This window comes from Pectinophora gossypiella, chromosome 5, assembly GCF_024362695.1.
Source record: "Pectinophora gossypiella chromosome 5, ilPecGoss1.1, whole genome shotgun sequence".
Taxonomy (NCBI): domain Eukaryota; kingdom Metazoa; phylum Arthropoda; class Insecta; order Lepidoptera; family Gelechiidae; genus Pectinophora; species Pectinophora gossypiella.
Window position 1 is genome coordinate 2521153 of NC_065408.1, and position 23034 is coordinate 2544186.

At 38.4% G+C, this 23034-nt stretch overlaps 1 protein-coding gene across 1 annotated transcript; it reads left to right on the forward strand.

Annotated features, from left to right (window-relative positions):
- The first annotated feature begins 5045 nt into the window (after nt 1-5045).
- LOC126366584 (integrator complex subunit 5) lies at nt 5046-22662 on the forward strand. The gene is made up of 17 exons (XM_050009733.1): nt 5046-5325; nt 5690-5837; nt 6751-6861; nt 7290-7462; nt 8205-8325; nt 9144-9320; nt 9757-9915; nt 13295-13607; nt 14425-14602; nt 15359-15473; nt 16307-16515; nt 17339-17497; nt 19289-19405; nt 20040-20208; nt 20607-20746; nt 21713-21797; nt 22434-22662. Exons 1-17 carry the CDS (start codon nt 5110-5112, stop codon nt 22574-22576), a joined length of 2733 nt encoding a protein of 910 aa, XP_049865690.1. The 5' UTR covers nt 5046-5109; the 3' UTR covers nt 22577-22662.
- The last annotated feature ends 372 nt before the right edge of the window (nt 22663-23034 follow it).

Below are 23034 nucleotides of genomic sequence, written 5' to 3' on the forward strand. Positions count from 1 at the left end.
AACTAAATAATACTAATATCACAAATTTAAATACTTTTCACAAGTATACAAAATCTTATAATGCGCGCAACCACCGCGTGCGACCCTCGAATCCGGTGTGCGGCGGCTGCGGCTACAAAAATCGATAGAATTAGTATTGATTTAACGTGAAAAGCGGGGTTGCGCGTTTATCTCATCGATCCATGCCGGAGAGCGTCGGTGAGCGGTGCGCGCCTGCGTCGTGTCGGCGGGGCGCGCCGGCCGCCGCGTCGGCCCGGCCGCCGGCCGCCGGCGCGCCCGCCCTGCCGCGCGGCCACCCTGTTCACGCGCAAATGCGACCCACACAGCAACGCACACATCTACATATCTGTCCCTAGTTATAACTCACCCCTAACTACTAGCTGCATAGATATTATCCCGACGACTTTGCCGCATCGTGCATTTTATTTATTATTATATCAAGAATCAATAATTATGCATGATAATCAAAATGCGCTGTTAGTAGCTTACAATGATTTATTAAAAAAGTCACCAAATTAAACTTCACGCTCCATCTCAAGCAGGGTAGTCAATTTATTAAGAGCGCCAAGGCGCCAGCATTTCACACTGACACCCTATTTGCTAATTTATAGACTCAAACAACTTTAGTAAAAAGTAAAACACAAGTTTGAAAATACAACAAAACTATTATCTTCCAAAAATTGTAAATGCGTTCTATTTACAATTTTTAGAAGTTTTTTCCCGCACAGTTACGTGCGTACCTATCTTGCCGTTGGAACTCATTAAAATAATATTTTTTTCATAGACCGAGCGTTATTGTTGACACCAGACCAGACACGTATGCCGAGAAACCGTCGTACCTAAATTATATTAGGTAAAGTATTAATAACAAAATTATAATACGACTTCGTCCGCACTTATAGCGGTGTGTATTTTTTTTTTTTTTGATTCCCTGAAATAACCTATACCCCTGATAACCTGTATGCATAATTTAATGCCAATAGGTTGGGTAATAAAGCGTGAAAACGTATCATAGTAACTCACTTTCTCTTAAAATATTGGGTGAATTTATAAGTTTAGTATCCTAAGGCCGTCCCCGTTTACACCAACTTTTATAACAACTTGTACTGACAGTTACTGCTGCGTGCTGCTGCCCTGTGTCAAGTTCCAGGTTCACATTCTAACTACTTGAGGTAATTTCAAAGCTTTTGTAAAATTTCTATGTCAGTTAAAACTTCAACAGTATTTAAGAATTTACATTATTTATTTGAACAGCCTCCGTGGTCTAGTGGTTAGAGCGTTAGGCTCACGATCAGGGGCCTGTCTAATAAAACTTACAATTGTAAATTACAATGACAATTTGATGTACATTGCGGAATTTGTGAACACAAATATTTTGCAGTTTCATATTGGCTACGTAATGAACTACAAATTGTCGTTGTAATTTACAATTGTAAGTTTTATTAAACAGGCCTCTGGAGGTCCGGGTTCGATTCCCGATGGGGACATTGTCGAAATCACTTTGTGAGACTGCCCTTTGTTTGGTAAGGACTTTTCAGGCTTGAATCATCTAATTGTCCGAAAAAGTAAGATGATTCCGTGCTTGAAGGGAGGCCTGAGCCCAGCAGTGGGACGTATATAGGCTGTTTATGTTATGTATGTTACATTATTATTTATTATGTATCAGTCAACAACCAATTATATAAAATTGTTTCTTCATATTTATGGTACCTAACTTGTCAACACACGGACAAATACAATTCGCGTGTATAGAAGTACCTTCCAGTCGCCTGGACCTTCTAGTCACACATGGTATTGTATGATGACAGGTCTCCAGCCTGTGGTCGTAGTCCATTATTACAAGTAGGAAAGTACCTACTTATTTATTTTTCTTTATAGTATTATTTTTAGATATATCTTTATTATATTTATTTTTATTTATTTATATGTTTTTATTAACGTTAGGCTTGCGCAACGTTACAATATGTATTGTCCCTTAGTCGACTTTTTGATCATACCTCCTCGGGATTACAAACAGCTGACCGTATTCTTTGTTTTTTCCTTACTCCCAGTCGAGGAGAATAGAAAATAGAAGATATATTTATTTTTAAAATAATTTGCGGAAAATTTAAATATTTAATATACTTATATATCTAAATTAGACCTACGCGGCTTTAGAATCTCGCGCAACATTGCCTATATTTTTACCGACTTCTGATGAATCATTATGTCATGGCCGCAAGCTACAGAGGCTACAAAATATGGTGAGGAGTGGAAATCTGTTGTTCTATGTCTACATCTCAGCAGGGGATAATAGGATTAGAAGAAGAAGATTTATGACGCTTTTAAAAGTTGAAAATGGAAAGAAACATAACAATTTAACGACGTTTTAGCAATTTATACAAAATTACGTAGAAGTTAACTAAGTAGTTAACTTTTCTTCGAAACTATTAAGCATACTTACGTGGCTCTAGTCGTGGACGAAAACTGCACAAAAATCACTCTCTAATAACAGTTTTAATATAAGCAAAAATTGGTTTATTTACTCCGTGAATTAAGTGAGAAATAACATCGTCGTGGCGGTGAAAAACGCGCGCCGATCGCGTGCGCAGTCGTTATTGATTTCATCCGACCCCCGATGCCCACGCTTTGCTGCGCTATCAACCCCCTACCTCTATACAAATGTATATAGCTATATCTATGGCAACTATACACCGTCTGCTCTATCCCACCAATCGATCTACTATACATATCTCCGCATGGTTATACGATGATTGTTTCAATGTGGTTTCAGTTTTCTTGTAAATATTATGCAAACTGCTAAAAGCTTTAAATCACAGTTTTATAACATGACTAAGTAACTTATAAGTTAAATGCGCTAGAAATTTGGCAAGTAATGCTATAAATACAAGCTGGACTATCCCAAAGCATTTCTAGGTTTAGATAACTATTTTTCGCTACGCGCGCGCTCTTTCCGGGGCTTAAAAATGAAGAGTACGCGCCGTGCCGTCGCCGCGGCCGCCGCCGCGCCGCCGGACCGCTTCTTCTATTGCGTGCGGCAAACACAGAATCTTAGAATGTGGTCTAGAGAATATGTAAGACGAATGAAAATAGAAAGAAGAATAAAGGAAGTACTCCAGTTTCGCCATTATTACAAACGTGAAAAATATCTGAATGTGTAGTAACACTGTTTAATGAGGACTTTTGCCTACATATACATACATATTAAATTATTCTATTTAGGGTCAGCGCAGACCAAGAGCAGCGAGGCGAGCACTTTATAATGATAACACTAAAACATAACTTTATTTCTATGACCATAAAGTTCAATTTTCTCCAAATATTGGCAAATCTTGGAGCGGTCTTTTTGACCAGACCTACTGTTTAGGTCTATATGTATTTTGAAATATTGACATGTATTACATTGTATTTAGTATTACGATTTAATACGTCTTAATATTGGCTCGCAGCGCTTCAAACTCGCGCGAGCAATTCAGCGTTATCAAACAATATTGCATTGTACGAAAATAATAATAAAGTTATTTTTTCAGGTTTTATCAGAACGTGTTCGCCTGATCTTGGTCTGTGCTGACCCTAACGCTCAATGCCATACTCCGTCTGGTTGATTGAGAGGAGGCTTGTGTAGTTGTATCCAACAGTGGGACATATCTATACTTATACTTAAGTTGTAATGTAACATAATTATATGAGCACCTATAATAGTTAGTGGGTATTATTATAAGATATACATACATAAACTCATGGCCATAGGTATCCCTATTGGAGTGGGCAGAGTTACAAGTAACAAAGACTAATTTGCAGCCACTGATACAAAGTTTTAAGACGAATATGATTAACCTTATGGTGCCAAGGATCAGCCTATTTACCCATACAAATAATAATTTATATAGGTATATTAGACTCAACCATCTAGACGCAACCGAATTAAAATATCTATACCATATAGGTCCATTTACCCTAATAGTTTTGTTTATGCTATTATACTAATCTTATATAAAGAAGTTTAAGATCATCATTGTATTGTGTCTTTGGAAAACACCATATGCCCGTCCTTGGGTTTCTAATTTTTCACCAATCAATACATTAATTTTCATCGAAATCGATCCAGTGCGAAAAGGTAAGAAGAATAAATTTGTAATCAACAGTGTGTTACTGTAAATTTGGTTTATATTTATATTTATAATTTTTTTTTGTTTTGGTTTTCCCCATGACATGATGGACTAATGTTATGGGCGATAGGCTGATCACTTATCACCATAAGGTTCATCATATCCAGCTTGCGACATCGTATCAACAGTGGCTGCAAGTTGTCTTTGATTACTTGTGGCTCTGCCCACCCCAGTAGGGATTACGGGCGTGAGTTTATGTATGTATGTATGTATGTATGTTGGTTTTCCCCGAAGCGTAAGGCAAAGGGAACTATGCCCATACACCCATGTCTGACGTATTTTTTTTCTCGATGATTAATGAAATGATGAAAGGTCATGATGATGAAACCTAAGCCCCCACCCTCGGAGTAGACTCCTACTCCGAACCCCAAACGAATTAACTCAAAAGTCCGCATAAACTTTTGAGTTATGAAGCGGCTTCCCGGCACGAAGCGAAAATAGGCAGATACACTTTGTTTATTGAATACTCCAATATAATAACACTCGCGAATGTCTTCCGACTAACTTAATGCGATCATTAACCACAAAACACCACTTCGTGTTAATTATTTAGATTACTCAATGAAGAAAGCAACTGTCCCGTTCCCGTTTCCCGCCGAAAAGCCTTATATTTATCAAAGACCAAGTATATTTATAGTTTAGTACCTTTGTTTAGTACAGTTTAAAACTTTTTAAAATGTTAAAAACAAAAGCAAAAAGTTTTTAACCAAAAAGACAAAAATATAATAATTTTGGATAAGTATCGGTTTCTCATAAATACCGGCTAATTATTATGTAAATGATTTTTCTTCAAATTTGTAATAATGCGTGTATCCGAATTTAAGTACCTACTTTGACGTTTCAATGACCAAAAAAAAAAGGGAGTTGACAGTTGTGATGCGGCTGGTGCGGTGTTGTTTTTAGTGAATATTATAAATTAAATAACTGTAAAACATTGAGAATGAACTCTCAAGTGAAATCTACGTCTCTGTCCGCGGACCTGAACAATTTTATTTACGGTGTATCGAAGCGCAACTTCCAGAATGCGCCGGAACTTACGAAAATTGGTGCTTCTCTTCTGAAGAACTTCCCAGCAGCAAGGGATGCTGTGCTGGAGTACTTTGCTATGGTCTTTCATGATGCTGTCAATGTCTCTATCAACCAGACAGATTATGAGGTAGGAATAGTGATAACCTAACCAATTACGGCTAGTATAAGTCGCAATAAAAGGACTCAATAAGCTTTTCTAATTTTTTGTATATACTTGGACGTTGTATATTTTTAAAAATAAAACAGACGGCAGTTACGAAAGTGACCAATTAAAAGTGCTGAGCAAGTGATGTAGCTTACACCTGTTGGACCTCCAAAACTAGCAATTATTGCTATGCATATGAAAGAAAGAAATATTTATTATTGAAAGATGCCACACACATTACTTATCTAGTATTTTATATCTATCAAAAGCTGCAAGGTGTTAATTGCCTATGCCTCTGCCCATCCCATACAGGCGTGAGTTTTTTCTATATTGTTATTATTTTCAGAATGAGTCCAATGCAAATGGTTCCCTAGAGAGTGTGGCTATGATTGGCCCGGAACTGTGTAACCTAGGGGAGTCGTGGGCCCCATTCATTGCTCCCTGGTGCATCAACCTCATTATGGACATTGCTACAGACAAGGCCAACTTACCTAGTAAGTAATAACACAGATATCTTTGTCATGCCACTACTGGGCACAGGCTTCCTCACAATCAACTATTTATTTATAAACTATAAATATACTAATAAAAATAATATGTAATAAACCCCAAAAGGGTTTGTCCCAATACCATACCCACAATACATATTATATTAATATTTCATCATGTTGTAGAGAGAGTATTGAGCATACTCCTTAATCTACTCTAAGTAATAATTTAAAAAATAAGTAAATATTTTAATTCTACTGAGGTTGCTCCTGACACTATATGTGCTTGAGGGCTAATGTAACGTATGTAATGTGTATGTATAATGTTACTTTCCTAAAATGTTCCTTGCCAAAATGTCCCGTCCATAAAATATTCCTTCTACAAAATGTTCCTTGCCAAATTGTCCCTTCCATAAAATATCCCTTGCCAAATTGTCCCTTCCATAAAATATCCCTTCCACAAAATGTTCCTTTCCAAAATGTTCCTTCCATAAAATATCCCTTCCACAAAATGTCCCTTCCATAAAATATCCCTTCCACAAAATGTTCCTTGCCAAAATGTCCCTTCCATAAAACATCCTTTCCACAAAATGTCCCTTCCATAAAATATCCCTTCCACAAAATGTTCCTTTCCAAAATGTTCTTTCCATAAAATATCCCTTCCACAAAATGTCCCTTCCATAAAATATCCCTTCCACAAAATGTTCCTTTCCAAAATGTTCCTTCCACAAAATATTCCTTCCCAAAGTGTTCCTTCCCAGAATGCCCCTTCCACAAAACATCCCTTCCACAAAATGTTCCTTTCAAAATGTCCCTTCTCAAAATATCTCTTCCACAAAATATCTCTTCCACAAAATGTCCTTTCCACAAAAAGTAATTTAATTTAGTGTATAATGGCTAACATATTTTTTTATTTCAGATGCAACTTTACAGAGCACAGAGCCAGTGAGGGTTCTTCTGGACATAACCACACAAAACCTCACCCTATTGAATTCTGATGAGAGAGCAAAATGCATTGACATGATGCTAGGTAATAAAACTAATATACATATACATAAAGAGTTTATATGTCCCACTTCTGGGCCCAGGCCTCCTCTCAATCAACTAGAAGGGGTGGATCATATTCCACCATATTGCTCCACTGTGAGTTGATGGAGGTGCTTTTAGATGGCTAATAGCTGGGACCAACAGCTTAACATGCCCTTTGAAGCATGGGATCCTTATCAAACAAAGGACAGACTCACAAAGTGATTTCGACAATGTCCCCATTGAGAATCGAACCTGGACTTCCAGATAGTTTTTTTTAAATATTACTCTTTGTAAATATTTTGTGTATGGTATAAAATAATTTCTCGTGTTATTATTAGTATGTTTAATAATAAATACTATAGTTGATTTTTATTTATTTAAGTGGGATAGAAGAAGAGAATTGGGAATATTTTGTTTGTTGTCGTGCAGGATGTCGCGCGTGCTCGTGGGCGGTGGGCTGGGTGGGGCGCGCGGAGCCGGCGCTGGTGGCGCCGCGCGCGCTGGCGCTGGCGCCCGACGCGGCGCGGCCCGTGCTGCAGCACCTGGCGCACCACCCGCCTGCGCTCGCGCACGTGCGCGCCGCGCTCGTAGACCTCTTCCAGGTACGTTGCAGGTGGATTCCTGGCAGTAAAAGGCACCAAAGTTATGTAAATAATTAAGAGCTTAATTACCTAGCCTCTAGGTAGATAAGATCTTCTATCGTGTGGGTTGTGAGGTGGACTCCCATACGTACCTGTACGTACTTGTACAGGGTGTAACTGACGCCGTAACTAATACTGAGGGAGATGATACAGCTCATTATTCTGAGTTAATATCAAGTGGAATTTCCATCGCAAAGTGTAGAATTGAAAATAATTTAAAATAACATACAAAAAAAAGGAATTTTCGACGAAAAAATCCACTTGATATTCACTCAGAATCATGAGCTGAATCATACCCCTCAGAATTCCTTACGATGTCACTAACATGTATGTGCAATGGTCCTCTTTTCAACTTGACTGACACCGAATTTGCCTTAGCCTGTTAGAAACAGCTTTAAATAAATAAATAAAAGAAGTTTATTCAACCACAAATATATTACAAAATTGCTTAAACCTAATTACATGTAACACATTATCAGTTGTGGCCGAAAAGGAGGAGCCTCAGCATTGCTGCTGCTTTTCAGTCACCCCCTGTATAACCAACTGAGTCGCTACACTGGATGCCGTGAGAACATTTTACCAAAACAACAACACTATTTAAATTAAAATTTAGACAGAAACATAAATATAAATATAAGCCATGCTGCAATTTGGTTGACCAACTGGCTTTGTGATGGATATAGCTTTAATTATTTGTTTATAGGGTGCAATTCGAGACGACAGCAGTGTAGACAAGAAGCGAGATGTGATACCCTACCTATTAAACTTGGCATCAAAATCGGACATAGTTCTAAAAGCCCTCACACAAGACATTGAACAGACATGTAAGTAGATATACATTTCTGTATTGTTGTTGGAATTAATAATTAGTAGAGATGCAAGGACTAGTCGGTTTTGACTACTAGTTGACTGTGCATATTAAAAAAAAAACTTAAGCTTCAACGAAATTCTAGAAATAACAGTCCAGTGTACTTGAATAAACAAATATTTATAACAATCACAATAATCATTGTTTTAAGTTTACGCGGTTATTATCATAATTAAAACACATAATAACGGGTTCTTACCCCCATTAAAACATATCCCCATTTAAACGCGGTAAGAACCCTTTATTATGAGTTTTAATTAATCACAATAATCGTCATCCAATAATAAGAATATCGCCGATATGTACACATACCGCTCAAACATTTTTGATAACCATTTTTGTCAATCATTATCATCTCCGTCTGTCGATAACGCTAGCGTCATCCCGTATTTCACAGGGTCCGTTTACCTAAATTGAAGATTTTTACAGGTCGGGTTTTTTTACAGAAGCGTCTGCCTGTCTGACCTTCCAACCCGCGAAGGGTAAACCAGCCCTATACAAGTTAGGACACATACCCCCGAAAATGCATTTCTCGGGAATGTGGGTTTCCTCACGATGTTTTCCTTTACCGCGTGTTAAACGTTTATGATCCAAACATGAATTCGTAAACAAATTCGACAATCACTGGTTTAGGCCTGTTGACTAAAGTTGTTGACCTCAAAGTGACAGGCAATTGTTCTACCAACGTTTTGCTTTTTTTTAGGCCTGTGCCCAGTTGGCCGTATGTATAGGCTGTTTATGTTGTGTACACACTAACAAACCAATCTTCGGCAGTGACAGACGAAGTAATAGCTCGGCTGTGCACGCTGTGCGCCACGTACCGCCACAGCCCGGCGTGGGAGGCGGTGGGCCCCGCGGCGCTGGTGACGCTCCTTCTGCGCTGCCACGTGCACTGCCTACTGCTGCTACTGCGACACGCGCACACCAACCTGTTCTGCAACCAGTTACTGGGTGAGTGGAAGGCGCACACACCTACTATATTTTTTAGTCTATGGTCGTGTCACACCACGGACACTTCATACAAAAACCTCGTTTTACATAGACACTACGCATTGACGTTATCGTATCACGCGCGTCTGTGTGTGTGACGTTTGATTGAAGACTAAAGGGGAACCTAGCTCAGACGCTGGTGGGGAGCAGAGAGTTGCCGTCCTTTACGTAGTATTATTCTTTATTCTATGCTATTGGCTACTGGGGTTTACGGAAAATACTTACTTACTACTACTTAATGAAATACTTACTTTATTTTTTTTTAATTTTTATTTTGTTTTAAGAAAGCAGAAATATTCCCTTATTCCCAGTAGTCTTACCGAGTAGTCTTACCATTTGAACTACTGGGAATTTTCTCCCAATAGACTTACTGAATAGTAAGACTTTTGTTTTTCAGAATTCCTTCTACAAAAGTTGGAATACGAGAGTTTGTTCCCGGACAAGAATATTGCGCTAGTGATGAGCGCGGCTGAGGAGATCAACACAGTCAGAGAGAAGCTGCTGACTGGCACTCAGCTCGAACAGTATTCCCTCGCCAGGATACTTATACTAGTCAGTGAGTATGAGCATTTCATTATCACACTTTTAGGCTAGGTCGTCTTTGGTGTAAGTGGCACTGTAACGAGTACTGAGGGGGATGATTCCGCTCATAATTCAAAGTTAATATCAAGAGTAATTTTCCGTCGCAAAAATCATGTTTTTTTTTGTGTTTGATAATTTATTTTAAATTCTATACTTTTTCGATGGAAAATCCCACTTGATATTAACTCAGAATCATGAGCTGAATTATGTCCCTTACTATTCGTTACGATGTCACTTACACGCCGTATAAGTACGTACATGTAGCCATACAAGTACGTATGAGTGTTAGTGACACCGTAACGAAAGTATCCTGCCACAAAATTCATGAAAATTTTAGTGGCTTTTTAAATTATTTTCAGTTCCATACTTTTGCGACTGATAATTCCACTTGATAACAACTCAGAATCGTGGTCTGAATTATCTCTCAGAGTTTTCGTTATGATGTTACTAACACCCTGTATAAGTAACTTAAAACGCGTCATATGAAATAACGACGACAACTTGACGCTAACTTAGCTACACATTCATACGCAGCGGTACCTATATACATTCAATAAAATCGTCAAAAAATATGTAGGTACGTTAGTCGTCTTGGCTTCTATAGCGCGTGGTGATTCGAAACGCGGGCGGGTTATACAAATCAAGGGATACATGCCCTGACATTCCGTAGTAAGGACTACGGAATGTCAGGCTATCGCTATTTCTTCACTAACTTTTCGTCCCACTTTTTGAGCACGTTACTTATATACCAAGAAGAAGAGTGGAGGAAGCGAACGTGGTGTGTCAGGATCGTAGTAACCGGAATTCATTAATCCTACAAATGTATTTATCGCACAAAACAAGGAAACAGTTAAAACAGTCAAAACTTTTCTATATGTACGACCTTTTCGCTTAAAAGAATTTTGGCGGCGAGGCAACAGAACAGAAGATAGTACCCCGGTAGCCACAAGTTGGTAGTGTGACTCCTTAGTTGACGATCCAACGGTAACACCGCTGGAACTTGTATATATGCGTCGCGCTGTGCGAACTTCGTTAGCGGGTTTTAGGCCTGCATTTAATTATGTGCGCCATCTGTTGGCTATGGGCGGAACTAGCTGGTCATTAGTTAGGTCCGCCACAGTATTTATTCCAGACATCCATTAAAAAAACATACATACATAAACTCACGCCTATTTCTCCCCGGGGTAAGCAGAGGCTATGGAACTCCATTTGCTTCGATTCTGACACACTTATTTTGCTTCCTCCACATTCATCAATCGTGTCATACACGCACGCTGGTCAGAGTAGATCGTACTAAACCATATTCATATATTCATATTCATATTCATTTATTCCTTGTAACAACTTAACATTGTGTTGGAAATTGAAAATAAAAAATAAATAAAAACAAGCTTAAACTACATTACAATCTAAAACAACAGTGGGACTATAACTTACTTACAATATACCTAACAAACTATTACAACAAACACATACAATATCAAAATAATAAAAAAAAAAAAAATCTTACACTTTAAACTTACACTAAAAACAATGTCGATGTTGTTTGTATTCCTCAACGCTGTAAAAACAATTCTCCAGCAAAAAGAGTTTAAGATTTTTACTAAATAATCTTAAACTCTTCTAAGGACAAACCTTTTCTAAGGACATGTACAATTTGGTCAATGCACGTCTTTCTAGGTCTTCCTTTGCTAGCCCTACCATCAACCTTCCCTTTATATACTGCTTTCGTAATCCTATTATCCTTCATCCGCTCTGCGTGTCCAAACCAACTTAACATTCCCTTCTCAATCTTAGTCACTATATCGTCTTTTGCACAACATCTCTCTCTTATCACACTGTTTCTTACTCTATCACTCAAAACCGCAGAAAAAAAATAACAAAAAAAATCAACTGTCAACCAGATTAAACAAATCTTTCTTTAATGTAATCGCTCATTTTTGTTTTCTACTACTTTTGTCATTTTACTGTTATTAGTTCTTAATTTACATTATGTAAGTTTACTCTTGTAGCTCAACTTAAGTGGCCGAACCCTGGTTACAAAGTCACAGGCCTCTGTGCTTAGTTTGGTTTATCAGAGTTCAACAATTAATTTGTACAACTTTGCTTAATATATACTACCTAATATAATATATACTACTTAAAACTAAAAAAATATAAACTATTTTTTATATAACTAAACTTACTTAAGAATTTAGAAATTATATAATATATACTACCTACTTATACTATTATTATTTTTAATAATAATAATAATAAAGTCCGGGCCTCCATAGGCCCGAGATATGAAAAAGACATACAATAATAATAATAGTATAAGTAGGTAGTATATATTATATTATTTATAAATTCTAAAGTAAGTTTAGTTATATAAAAAATAGTTTATATTTTTTTAAAAATAGTTTATATAGTTTAAGATTTTTACTAAATAATCTTAAACTCTTCTAAGGACAAACCTTTTCTAAGGACATGTACAATTTGGTCAATGCACGTCTTTCTAGGTCTTCCTTTGCTAGCCCTACCATCAACCTTCCCTTTATATACTGCTTTCGTAATCCTATTATCCTTCATCCGCTCTGCGTGTCCAAACCAACTTAACATTCCCTTCTCAATCTTAGTCACTATATCGTCTTTTGCACAACATCTCTCTCTTATCACACTGTTTCTTACTCTATCACTCAAAACCGCAGAAAAAAAATAACAAAAAAAATCAACTGTCAACCAGATTAAACAAATCTTTCTTTAATGTAATCGCTCATTTTTGTTTTCTACTACTTTTGTCATTTTACTGTTATTAGTTCTTAATTTACATTATGTAAGTTTACTCTTGTAGCTCAACTTAAGTGGCCGAACCCTGGTTACAAAGTCACAGGCCTCTGTGCTTAGTTTGGTTTATCAGAGTTCAACAATTAATTTGTACAACTTTGCTTAATATATACTACCTAATATAATATATACTACTTAAAACTAAAAAAATATAAACTATTTTTTATATAACTAAACTTACTTAAGAATTTAGAAATTATATAATATATACTACCTACTTATACTATTATTATTTTTAATAATAATAATAATAAAGTCCGGGCCTCCATAGGCCCGAGATATGAAAAAGACATACAATAATAATAATAGTATAAGTAGGTAGTATATATTATATTATTTATAAATTCTAAAGTAAGTTTAGTTATATAAAAAATAGTTTATATTTTTTTAGTTTTAAGTTATTGTTGGAATACTTTTGCGGTGCCCTTACAGGGTGTCACATGCTTGTACATTATTTACTTTAAGAACTGTAAGCTACCATGTGACATGCAACAAATAAATAAATAAAAAAAAATCTTCTTTACCAGGTTACAAGCTCCCATCAGAGTTCGTAAGTACGATCAGCTACCTGCTCCAACACTCGCGTACGGACACGACACTAGCCCTTCTAGTACGCATTATCTCCGGCACAATAACGATGCACACGCCAAACGACTCGCAAGACATCAACGTTGACACAGAGAGATACCACAACTTCATAAAAACCGGAGTGGAATATGCCTTAAGAGACGCCATCATGTCCGATGAGGAAATCAAAAAGGTCTTCATCGAAGGAAACGTGCCGAAAGACCAGAAGACTTACCTGCACCATTTTTGTTTGAATATTATTAAATTGTTGAGGTGAGTTCTTTGCTTATATATATATATATATATAAAGGGACGGGTAATCGGCAAGCATAAAATTTATGCAACACACGTCAATTTTAAACACAAATCTAAAACAGCCCTATAAAAAAATTGCATTGGCTAATAACCCGAAAGAATTAAGTTGACAGCACACGTCAAACGGTTTGCATACCAGTGCGATACCTTTTTGGTTCGCCCGGGTTATTCATTCATTCACTCATTCTTCCTAAAATTAAGAGCTATCAATCATCCGTGCTAATTCCTGTAAATACCATCTAATTTTATTTTAAGTTATATCTGTAATTTTCTTATCCGCCGAAAAGGAAAGGGACGGGTAATCGACAAGCATAAAATTTATGGAACACACGTCAATTTTAAGCATAAATCTAAAACAACCGTCTAAAAATTTTACATTGGCCAATAACCTGACAGAGTTATGTTGACAGCACACGTCAAACGGTTTGCATACCAGCGAGATACCTTTTTGATTCGCCCGGGTTATTCATTAATTTACTCATTCTTCCAAAAAATAAGATGTGTCAATCATCCGTCCCTTTTCTTTTCGGCGGATAAGAAAATGAAAGGTATAACTTAAAGTAAAATTAGGTCTGCAGGAATCGGGGCCATTGGCCTATCAAATTAAGTACAGCACTTGAAATATGTTTTGTTTTTTTTTTAACTATTGAAGTAATTAGATATTAAAGAAAAAAAAGTTTTATAAGTAATCCTAAGTCCGTTTCTGTAAACTAAATCTATCTCTGTAAAGTCTAGTGTTCCTGGGTTTTCAATCTATTTGTACATTTATCATTAGATGGGAGAATTCAAACCGCGTGTCCCACCTGCGCACGCGGCCCATCGGTCGCGCGGTGGAGGCCAACCTGTACCGCGTCGGCGGGGCGCTGCAGACGTACACTTCACTGCTGCGCGAGCGCAGAGACTGCACCATGGCCGAGCTGGGGGAGATGCCTACTTGCCACGCGCTAGCTGAGGTATGCTATTGTTAAATAGATCATAATCGATCGACTGATACATCACTATGCTAATGAACGTCACAACACTGGCTTCTGTACACTGACAGATCTAACTTTAACGTGCATTGAAGTTATTGTAAAATGTTATCTACAGGGTGTTAGTGACAGTTAGTGACGTACCGAATACTGATGATTAATTGAGTTCATATCAAGTGCAGTCGCTAAAGCTTGGAACTCTTATCACACAAGTTGTGAGGTAGATTACCAACCTCGTCAATCCTGGTGTCAAGGTTACTATTGAGCCGCCAAAGGCCTCTGACATGGCTCTTGTAACGACTATTAACTTACATCAGTAAGTACTAACCGGGGCCAACGGCTTAACGTGTCTTTAACCCTTTCACGGGATTTGAATTCGGGACCTCCGGATCGTGAGCCCAACGCTCAACGACTGGACTTCGGAAGCCGTTAGTATGGAACTGAAAATAGTAAAAAAAAATACTAACATTTTTATGAGTTTTCCGACGGAAAATTCCACTTGATATTAACTCAGAATCATGGTTTCATCATTCCTCTCACGAACACCCACACGTACCTTGGTTGGTAGGTCGTGAGAAGCTGCAGCGGTTTTAGGCGGATGAGATGTTCGTTATGTGAAACATGACGTATCAAAGTGTAACTATGTTACCTATTGAATGAAAATATTTTTTAACTCGAATTTGAGTTACACTTTGAATCGTCAATTAACTATTAAATAAATATTTGACTCGTATACAGGTTTTGGACCGCGTGGACATGTCAGGTACGAAGGCGCCGCCGCCGAGTGTGGAGGTCATCCTGAAGGTCGTGTACGCAACCGTCAAGTACTTCTTCCGCTGCTTGCATGAAAAAGGTTAGTATATACAGCCTATGATGCCAAGGTAACGTCAATGTCGTAAACACATTATATCATTCACTGGCCATGTAAGTAGGTAGAAGGTAATGAGGACAAAAACTAGAAGCTCAAATGTAGGTGGCAGCACTGCTGAGTGTTCCTAAATTTTGACAGTTCTCCATACTGGTGCTAATTCCTGTAAACACCATCTAATTTTATTTTAAGTTATATCTGTCATTTTCTTATCCGCCGAAAAGAAAAGGGACTGGTAATCGGCAAGCATAAAGTTTATGGAACACACGTCAATTTTAAGCACAAATCTAAAACAACCCTATAAAAAATTGCATTGGCTAATAACCCGACAGAATTATTTGACAGCACACGTCAAACGGTTTGCGTACCAGTGAGATACCTTTTTGGTTCGCCCGGGTTATTCATTCATTCACTCATTCTTCCTAAAATTAAGATCTGTCAATCATCCGTCCCTTTCCTTTTTGGCGGATAAGAAAATGACAGATATAACTTAAAATAAAATTAGATGGTGTTTACAGGAATTAGCACTACTGTCCTGCTAAAATTTAAATTACGATTGTTTACTTGGAATGAAATTAGCTTGTCTATTGTCTTTGTTAATAAAAATCGCATCCGACACGCGCTTATAGTGACCCATCGCACTATAACTTATAATAGTTCGCTACAAGATGCCGGTACGTGTTACGAGTACTAATATTTATACACTTTGAAACCATATCACATTAACTTTTTTGACAAATTAACCCGTAAGTCTAATTAAATGTCAAATATGATAGTGCGATAGGGTTCTAAAGTGACATGACGTTGCTGACCCGCAGACACAATGGGCAAGCTCCGCGGCGTGCAGGCGGGCTGCCGGCTGCTGCGCAAGCTGTGCGTGCACAGCAAGCTGGCGCGGGCCGTGGCGCTGCGCGAGCTGCTGGAGGCCGCCATGTTCAGGGAGGAGCACGCCTTCGGCAGCCGCAGCCTGCACACCGCCCACGCCCACCCCAACCACAACCTGCTCATACACCTCAACCAGAAACACGTAAGGAGGATAATATAGTGCTATTAATAAACTAATTTCAGCTTCGAGACTCCCCTCAAGATCAATGTGATAGTTTTTATATAAAAACAGGGACTTGAGCATGATCTTGAGGGCAACTCAGCTGAGATTAGTTTATTAATACCTCCCTTAGAATAGAATAACCAATACACATTTACAATAATATACTTTTACGACGGAAACTTCCACTTGGTTACTCAGAATCGTGAGCTGAATCATCCCCCCTCATTATTCGGTATGGAGTCACTAACACCCTGTATAGATAGATGTACAGGTTTTGTGTTCAACTTTTTATTTATTTTATTGAAGAGAGGTAACAGGTCAGAAACTTAAATATTTAAGTATAAATAATAATGCGCAATAGCCCTGAGGTAAATCCTGAGGAAACGAATTGGAGCGGGGCGGAGAGTGTCTGTTCTATACGTAGTATTGTTAGTTATTTACGCTTCTATGCAGACTACAGCCAAAATCGACATAATAGAGACCCAGAAAGCAGTTTTAATGAAACCAGCAATCTTTTTTTGTCCTTGTTATCTGCCATCAGTCGCTAGACTATTATCAGATTTGTTCTGTTATTTTCACTGTTTTGAACTATACAGCCAACGCTGCCTTGTCCATTAGTCTGTAAGTACATTCGCACGTTTCAGTCTTTTTATGTCCCAACAGGATAGGAGGGAGTTGGCTAAAGGATTAGGATGGTGGACCAAATGTTCCTTGTGTACTGCTTTACGCTGCTGTGCTTCTTCAGCGACAGTAAGCATTTCTAGGAAACCGGCAATTAATTTAGTGTTTTTCTCATTCCCAGGGATATATAACCCAGCTGACTCAGAGCCATACGTCAGTGTTCCACGCGGGCATCATCGGCTCGGGCGTGAGGCACACGAATAGCTCGTACAGTACGTCTGTGCCAGATATACTCACCACCAACAACGAGCTGCTCATGGCCGCGCTCATGGCTTGCATGGTGAGTTGCACAGCCGGCTGACTCAGAGCGTTTTTTTTTTTTTTTTTTTATTTATTTATTCCAAAAAAGGTACAATTTTTCTTAAAAAAATAATTTCGCCAAACTTATACCAGTTTGTTGGCGGGCGCTCTTATAACTAAATGAGTATGCACCTTTTGTTGCTTAAAAGAAATTGCTAAATACTTAACAACTATTACAATGGTTTGATAATCGACCTTACTACCCACACGATAAGAAAAAGATTACAATGCTTATAGCGTTTATATATCGATAATGAAAAGAAATAATAGGTAAAAGATTAAAGCAAAGATTCCTGTCTAGCCCTACGACCCGAGGGTCTTGGGATCAAGTTTAATTACATATTCTTAATTATGTACTTGCTAGACAGAGACAGTATGTGTACCTAATAGGCAGATTGTATGCGCGTGACGTGTGTATGTATGCATGCTTGTGCGCATGACTGCAAGTGCAAGTATGCGTGATAGGTTTCTAAAAGGGACAGCGCTTAGTCATAATAATAATAGGAAATACTTATGAGGTCAGCTGATGAAAAGGAAGACGGCGCGAGCGGCCGCTATTGCCTAGTAAGGACTTTCTTAACCTTAGTTTTAAAACTGGTTTACTTATACTAGTTTGTTCTCTTAGCCAACCTATTTCGTTATAAAATCTTGGTACCAAGTACCTGTCTAGCCTTTTGCCGTAGTAATTGTTTGCTGTATATGTTACAAAGTACCCCTCACGTACCCGTCTTGTATTATACCTATTGCTCACCTTAGTTTTATACTCGCTACTACAGTAGTTTTCAAGCATGATCAAATATTTAACCTTTAAGTCAACTGGCAAAATATTAATTATTGGAAATAGTTCCGCATAGTCCATACATGCTTTCCTTGTTTTGTTGTCAACTAAGTACTTGATTAATCGAGTTTGCAAGATTTTTACATTTTTTATGTAGGAGCAAAAGGTCCTGCCATATACGCCCAAACCATAAGAAATGGTTGAAATGGCGTGACGTCAGCGTCTGAGGCAAATCTATAATAACACCCGTATTCTAACATAATATATAATTATGTTATGATATGATATACATGATGATATATAACTCAACTCTTCCTCCACTCGACTCGGCCTCAGCTGAGCATTATGGTCTTTTAAGTTGAGATTTACATTCTCGACTTGAGCACGTTACTCACTGGAGTCGAGAATACCATACTACCAACAAAATAATACGAAATTAATGACGTCATTACTGGAGTGAATTCGAGATAAGGTTGAGGCGCCGTCCGATTTTGGGCTGAGTTCGAGGAAGACCTTGAGGAGAAGAACATAGGACGGAGTCGAAAAAGGGGTCGAGTTAACATCTTAGAATACGGCTGTAAGTCACTTTGTATACCCGGTTTTACGAGGGACAGAGATATAGTACATCGCCTAGCGCGAAAGGGACGAGAGATGTTACTCTTTCGCACTAACGGTATGCAGGTCAGAACAAAAGAGACGAGAGATACGTCACTCTATTCATGCTATGTGGCTGTAAGCTTTTTGCGCGCGTTGCGCTGTATAAACCAACGTTATTGGCTGCTCGATATGCGTGTACGCATTCTAGCATTCTACCCATAGAATTACGTTCAAAAAAGCCCCCAGGCTTTTGTCAAATTTTCCAGAACGTAATTTTATTTTGTTTTTCTTTTTTGAGCCTAAATGGTATAATTTACTTTAATATCGTTGCATTTGTGTATATCAGCTTTTGAATACACCAAAAACCATGTATCTATCTATGTACTTTGTTCCCAGGACGGCAACAGCGGCATAGTAGAGGGCGCCACGTCTGTGTCACTATTGTTGGTAGAACTGGTGTCACCTGACGTCATGTATAACGGCCTGCCTTGGCCCGATGAAGACTTTACTAAGGTAACAATTAACTTTGATTTAAATTGGGCTATTGGGTAGTTTCCTAGGTCAAAGATAAATTATGAAATACTGTTTACTAAATGAAGACAGTTCTAAAGGTGACAAAAACGTTTTATTTTTTCTATTTAACTTATTTATGAATTTTAATAATATACATATTAGAAAAAATAAATATCACGTTAGTCATATGATGACTGAGTAAAATTTATTAAAAAGTAAGTTGGTTAATATCACGTTTCGCGTCACTTTCATACAAATTACATAGTGTGTTTTGATGTTTAGTAAAAAGATTTAAGGTTTTTTTTATTTATTTTTTATTTCGGTAGTTTTTGTTAAGATTGAACCGGTAAATAGTTCTGTCTTAAATCATTCGTTCATATCGATAATTCGCGTTTAATTTGTAACACAATATTTAATTATTACGTTGTTTTCGACATCATTATGCCGGTTGCAGACCAAGAGCTAGGTTAAGTTAGTTTAACGTTTGACATAATGTTTATAGTCTGCACTCAACTATGAAAAACTGTGTCAGTTATGCAAGCTAAGCTAAACTGACTTAGCTTAGTTCTCGGTCTGTAACCGGTTTAAGGGCCAGCACCAGCACTAACAAAGTGTATAATTGTCTTGTACGCAGCAAGTGAGCATAGAGCGCGAGTTGTACATGCGCAGTGCGCTCGAGGGCAGTGCGCCTGCGCGGGCGGCGCTGAGGCGCTGTGCCGGCGCCCGGCCCGCGCTGTGTCTCGCCTCGGCGTTGCTACGAGCTACGGCTGCTACGCTGCTACACCGCCTGCGGGCTTATCTAGGTGAGTTGCGATGAATAACGCGAGCTGTACTACGCCGGGATCAGGCCCACACTGTGTTTCGCCGTAGCATTGCTACGCGCTATGGTCCCTACGGAACATCGCCTGTGGGCTTACTTGGGTGAGTTTCAGTATATAGCGCGAGCTGTTTATACGCCGACGCCAAGTCCGCGTTGTGCCTCGCCTTGGCGCTGCTACGCGCTACGGCCGCTACGCTGCTACAACTTGGTTGAGTTTTTATCGGTACATCGTTTTGTTCGTGCAGAGCGATTGGACATAATCATTTTGCAATTTTGTAGATTAGAAGCGTGGTCAACATCTGCAATAGAGATTGTCACTCTACAGCACTTCATGGTTACCCAAGTGTTGATGATTATGATTGATGAATTTTTCATCCACAGATCGTCACACGCAATCAGCAGAGATGGCCCGTGAGATGGCGGCCCTGACAGAGCTACTCGCCACTATGACCCTGGGCCAGCTGCTTCCGCATCCGCTCAGCCACATGTTGGAACTCGCCCCGGAGCTCACTGCTAGCGAGGTATTACATACATAACATACACGCATCACAATGAGAAATGGCCCGGGATCGCAAAGTTGATATTCATACTCATTTATTCTTAAATTTTTACATGTCAAAATGTTACAATAATTTAAATTATAGTTCAATTCTTAATTGTAGATTCATAGGTTACATAACGTTGAAATATTTCCTAAAATTTATTGGTTTTTTTTTATAAAAAAAAATTTAGTGCATTTCGCCACGAATCTAGAGGTTCGAAGAGGAGGAGTGTCGTTATGTCGACCGCATATGGATGGAATCCCTCCCCGCTGTAATTACATCTGTCAAAATACGTCAGCTAGTGTTGTGACGTTCATTAGCATAGTGATGTATCAGTCGGTATTAGGTCGATCGATTCATTTCTATCTAACACTATATTCAAGATTGTCAAGTATCCTATTGTCCATACGGACAATAATCAAATGAGATAATTTTTGTGAAACGTCAAAACGAACGTTTTCTTTGGAGTTTGGAAATGGTGTTGTGACGTCATCAATAAAAGCGGTCAAACGTCGTACTCATTGTTACTTAATTCATAAATAAAATTGGAGCATAAGTCGAAAAGTAAAATGAGATTGGTTTTTAATCATCTTAGACTGGCTTTTGTTTTCTATATTGGCATTTTATAATTTATTTATTTGTACACAATAGAATACAGAAAGAACCGCACAAAGAAAACAGACAGTACAGGTAAGCTTATCTCTAATAAAGAGATTTCTTCCAGCTGACCTACGTGATAATTTATCTTTGACCCAGTCTACAAAATAATTCATTTATTTATAACATGACATGTTTTTTTACACCATGACTGCTATAAAATTAAACTTACATTTAAATATAAAAAATGTGACGTAAATTAGCTTAATAAAACAAACCAAAACCAAAAACCAAATTATTATTATTAACCATTTTTTTAAATTGCAACGTATATTTCACTCGTTACAGATAGTGCAAGTGTTGCGCGACTGTCTGTGGAATTACACGCGCGACAACGTGCCTTCACCCGCGCTCTTCACCTGTGATGCCACTGGTGAGCTATCTATGTATCTACACGCTTGTATCTCTGGAGGGGTAGGCAGAGGTGTACAGTATATACACCTAGAGACTATTGCCATTAACCGGGCACAAAACCTGGAAACCACGTGATATCAATTTTATCTATGATCGAAACATGATTTTTTTCTCTAGTTCATCTTGGCCGGCGGGGACGTATTGAACTAGCATTTCTAATTATGCGTCCCGGCTATTAGCTGTAAAACACCTGCACCAACCCGCAGTAGAGCAGCGTAGTGGAGTTTGGTTGAGGGGAGGCCTGTACCCACCAGTGGGACGTAACAGCGTCTGTGGTCCAGTGGTAGAGCGTTAGGCGCACGATCCAGAGGTCCCGGGTTCGAATCCCGGTAGGGGAATATCACAAAAATTACTTTGTGTTCCCTAGTTTGGTTAGGACATTACAGGCTGATCACCTGATTGTCCGAAAGTAAGATAATCCGTGCTTTGGAAGGCACGTTAAGCCGTTGGTCCCGGTTACTACTTACTGATGTAAGTAAGTAGTTGTTACACGAGGCATGTCAGGGGCCTTTGGCGGCTCAATAGTAACCCTGACACCAGGGTTGATGAGGTTAGTAATCCACCTCAATGTTATGTAATGGAATATCTCTCGCAGGGCTCCACTGGCGCTCTCCGAGCAACAGCAAGCCGCCGGCGACATACACGGACACGCTGCGCATCATCATACAGAAACGCATCGCCAAGCTGGGACACCTATACCCCATCATGTTTCTCAACCTCGGAAAGGACGACCAGTAGGCCACTTCAAGGGGTTCATATCAATGAGATCTCTTGTAAATACTGTATTATATCACTAGTTTTAAGAATAAAGTGCCTATTTGGATTATTGTCGTTTTATTGACTGCCACTGCTTGTATGTCCGGAAGGAAAATTGTTATTCATACGTATTTATCTTATATGACCAAGGTGACATGTCGCGTGAGATTATGGTAAAACGCTAGTACCAGAGAACCTTATTCGGACGTCTAAAATAAATTTCTGTTGCAGTTTCTTAATATTTCTTCTCAACCATAAGGCCTTCCGAAATGGCCTTCAACAAGTTTATCTATGATAGTTCATCACTAGTTAAAGAGCCACGCTCTTGTCGGTGTAACATTCTATAATAATTACATTGAATAAATGGTTCTGAGTAAAAAGCTTGTAAAAATAAGAGTAGATTTATTTATGTAATACCTGTGTGTGCAATACCTTAGAGC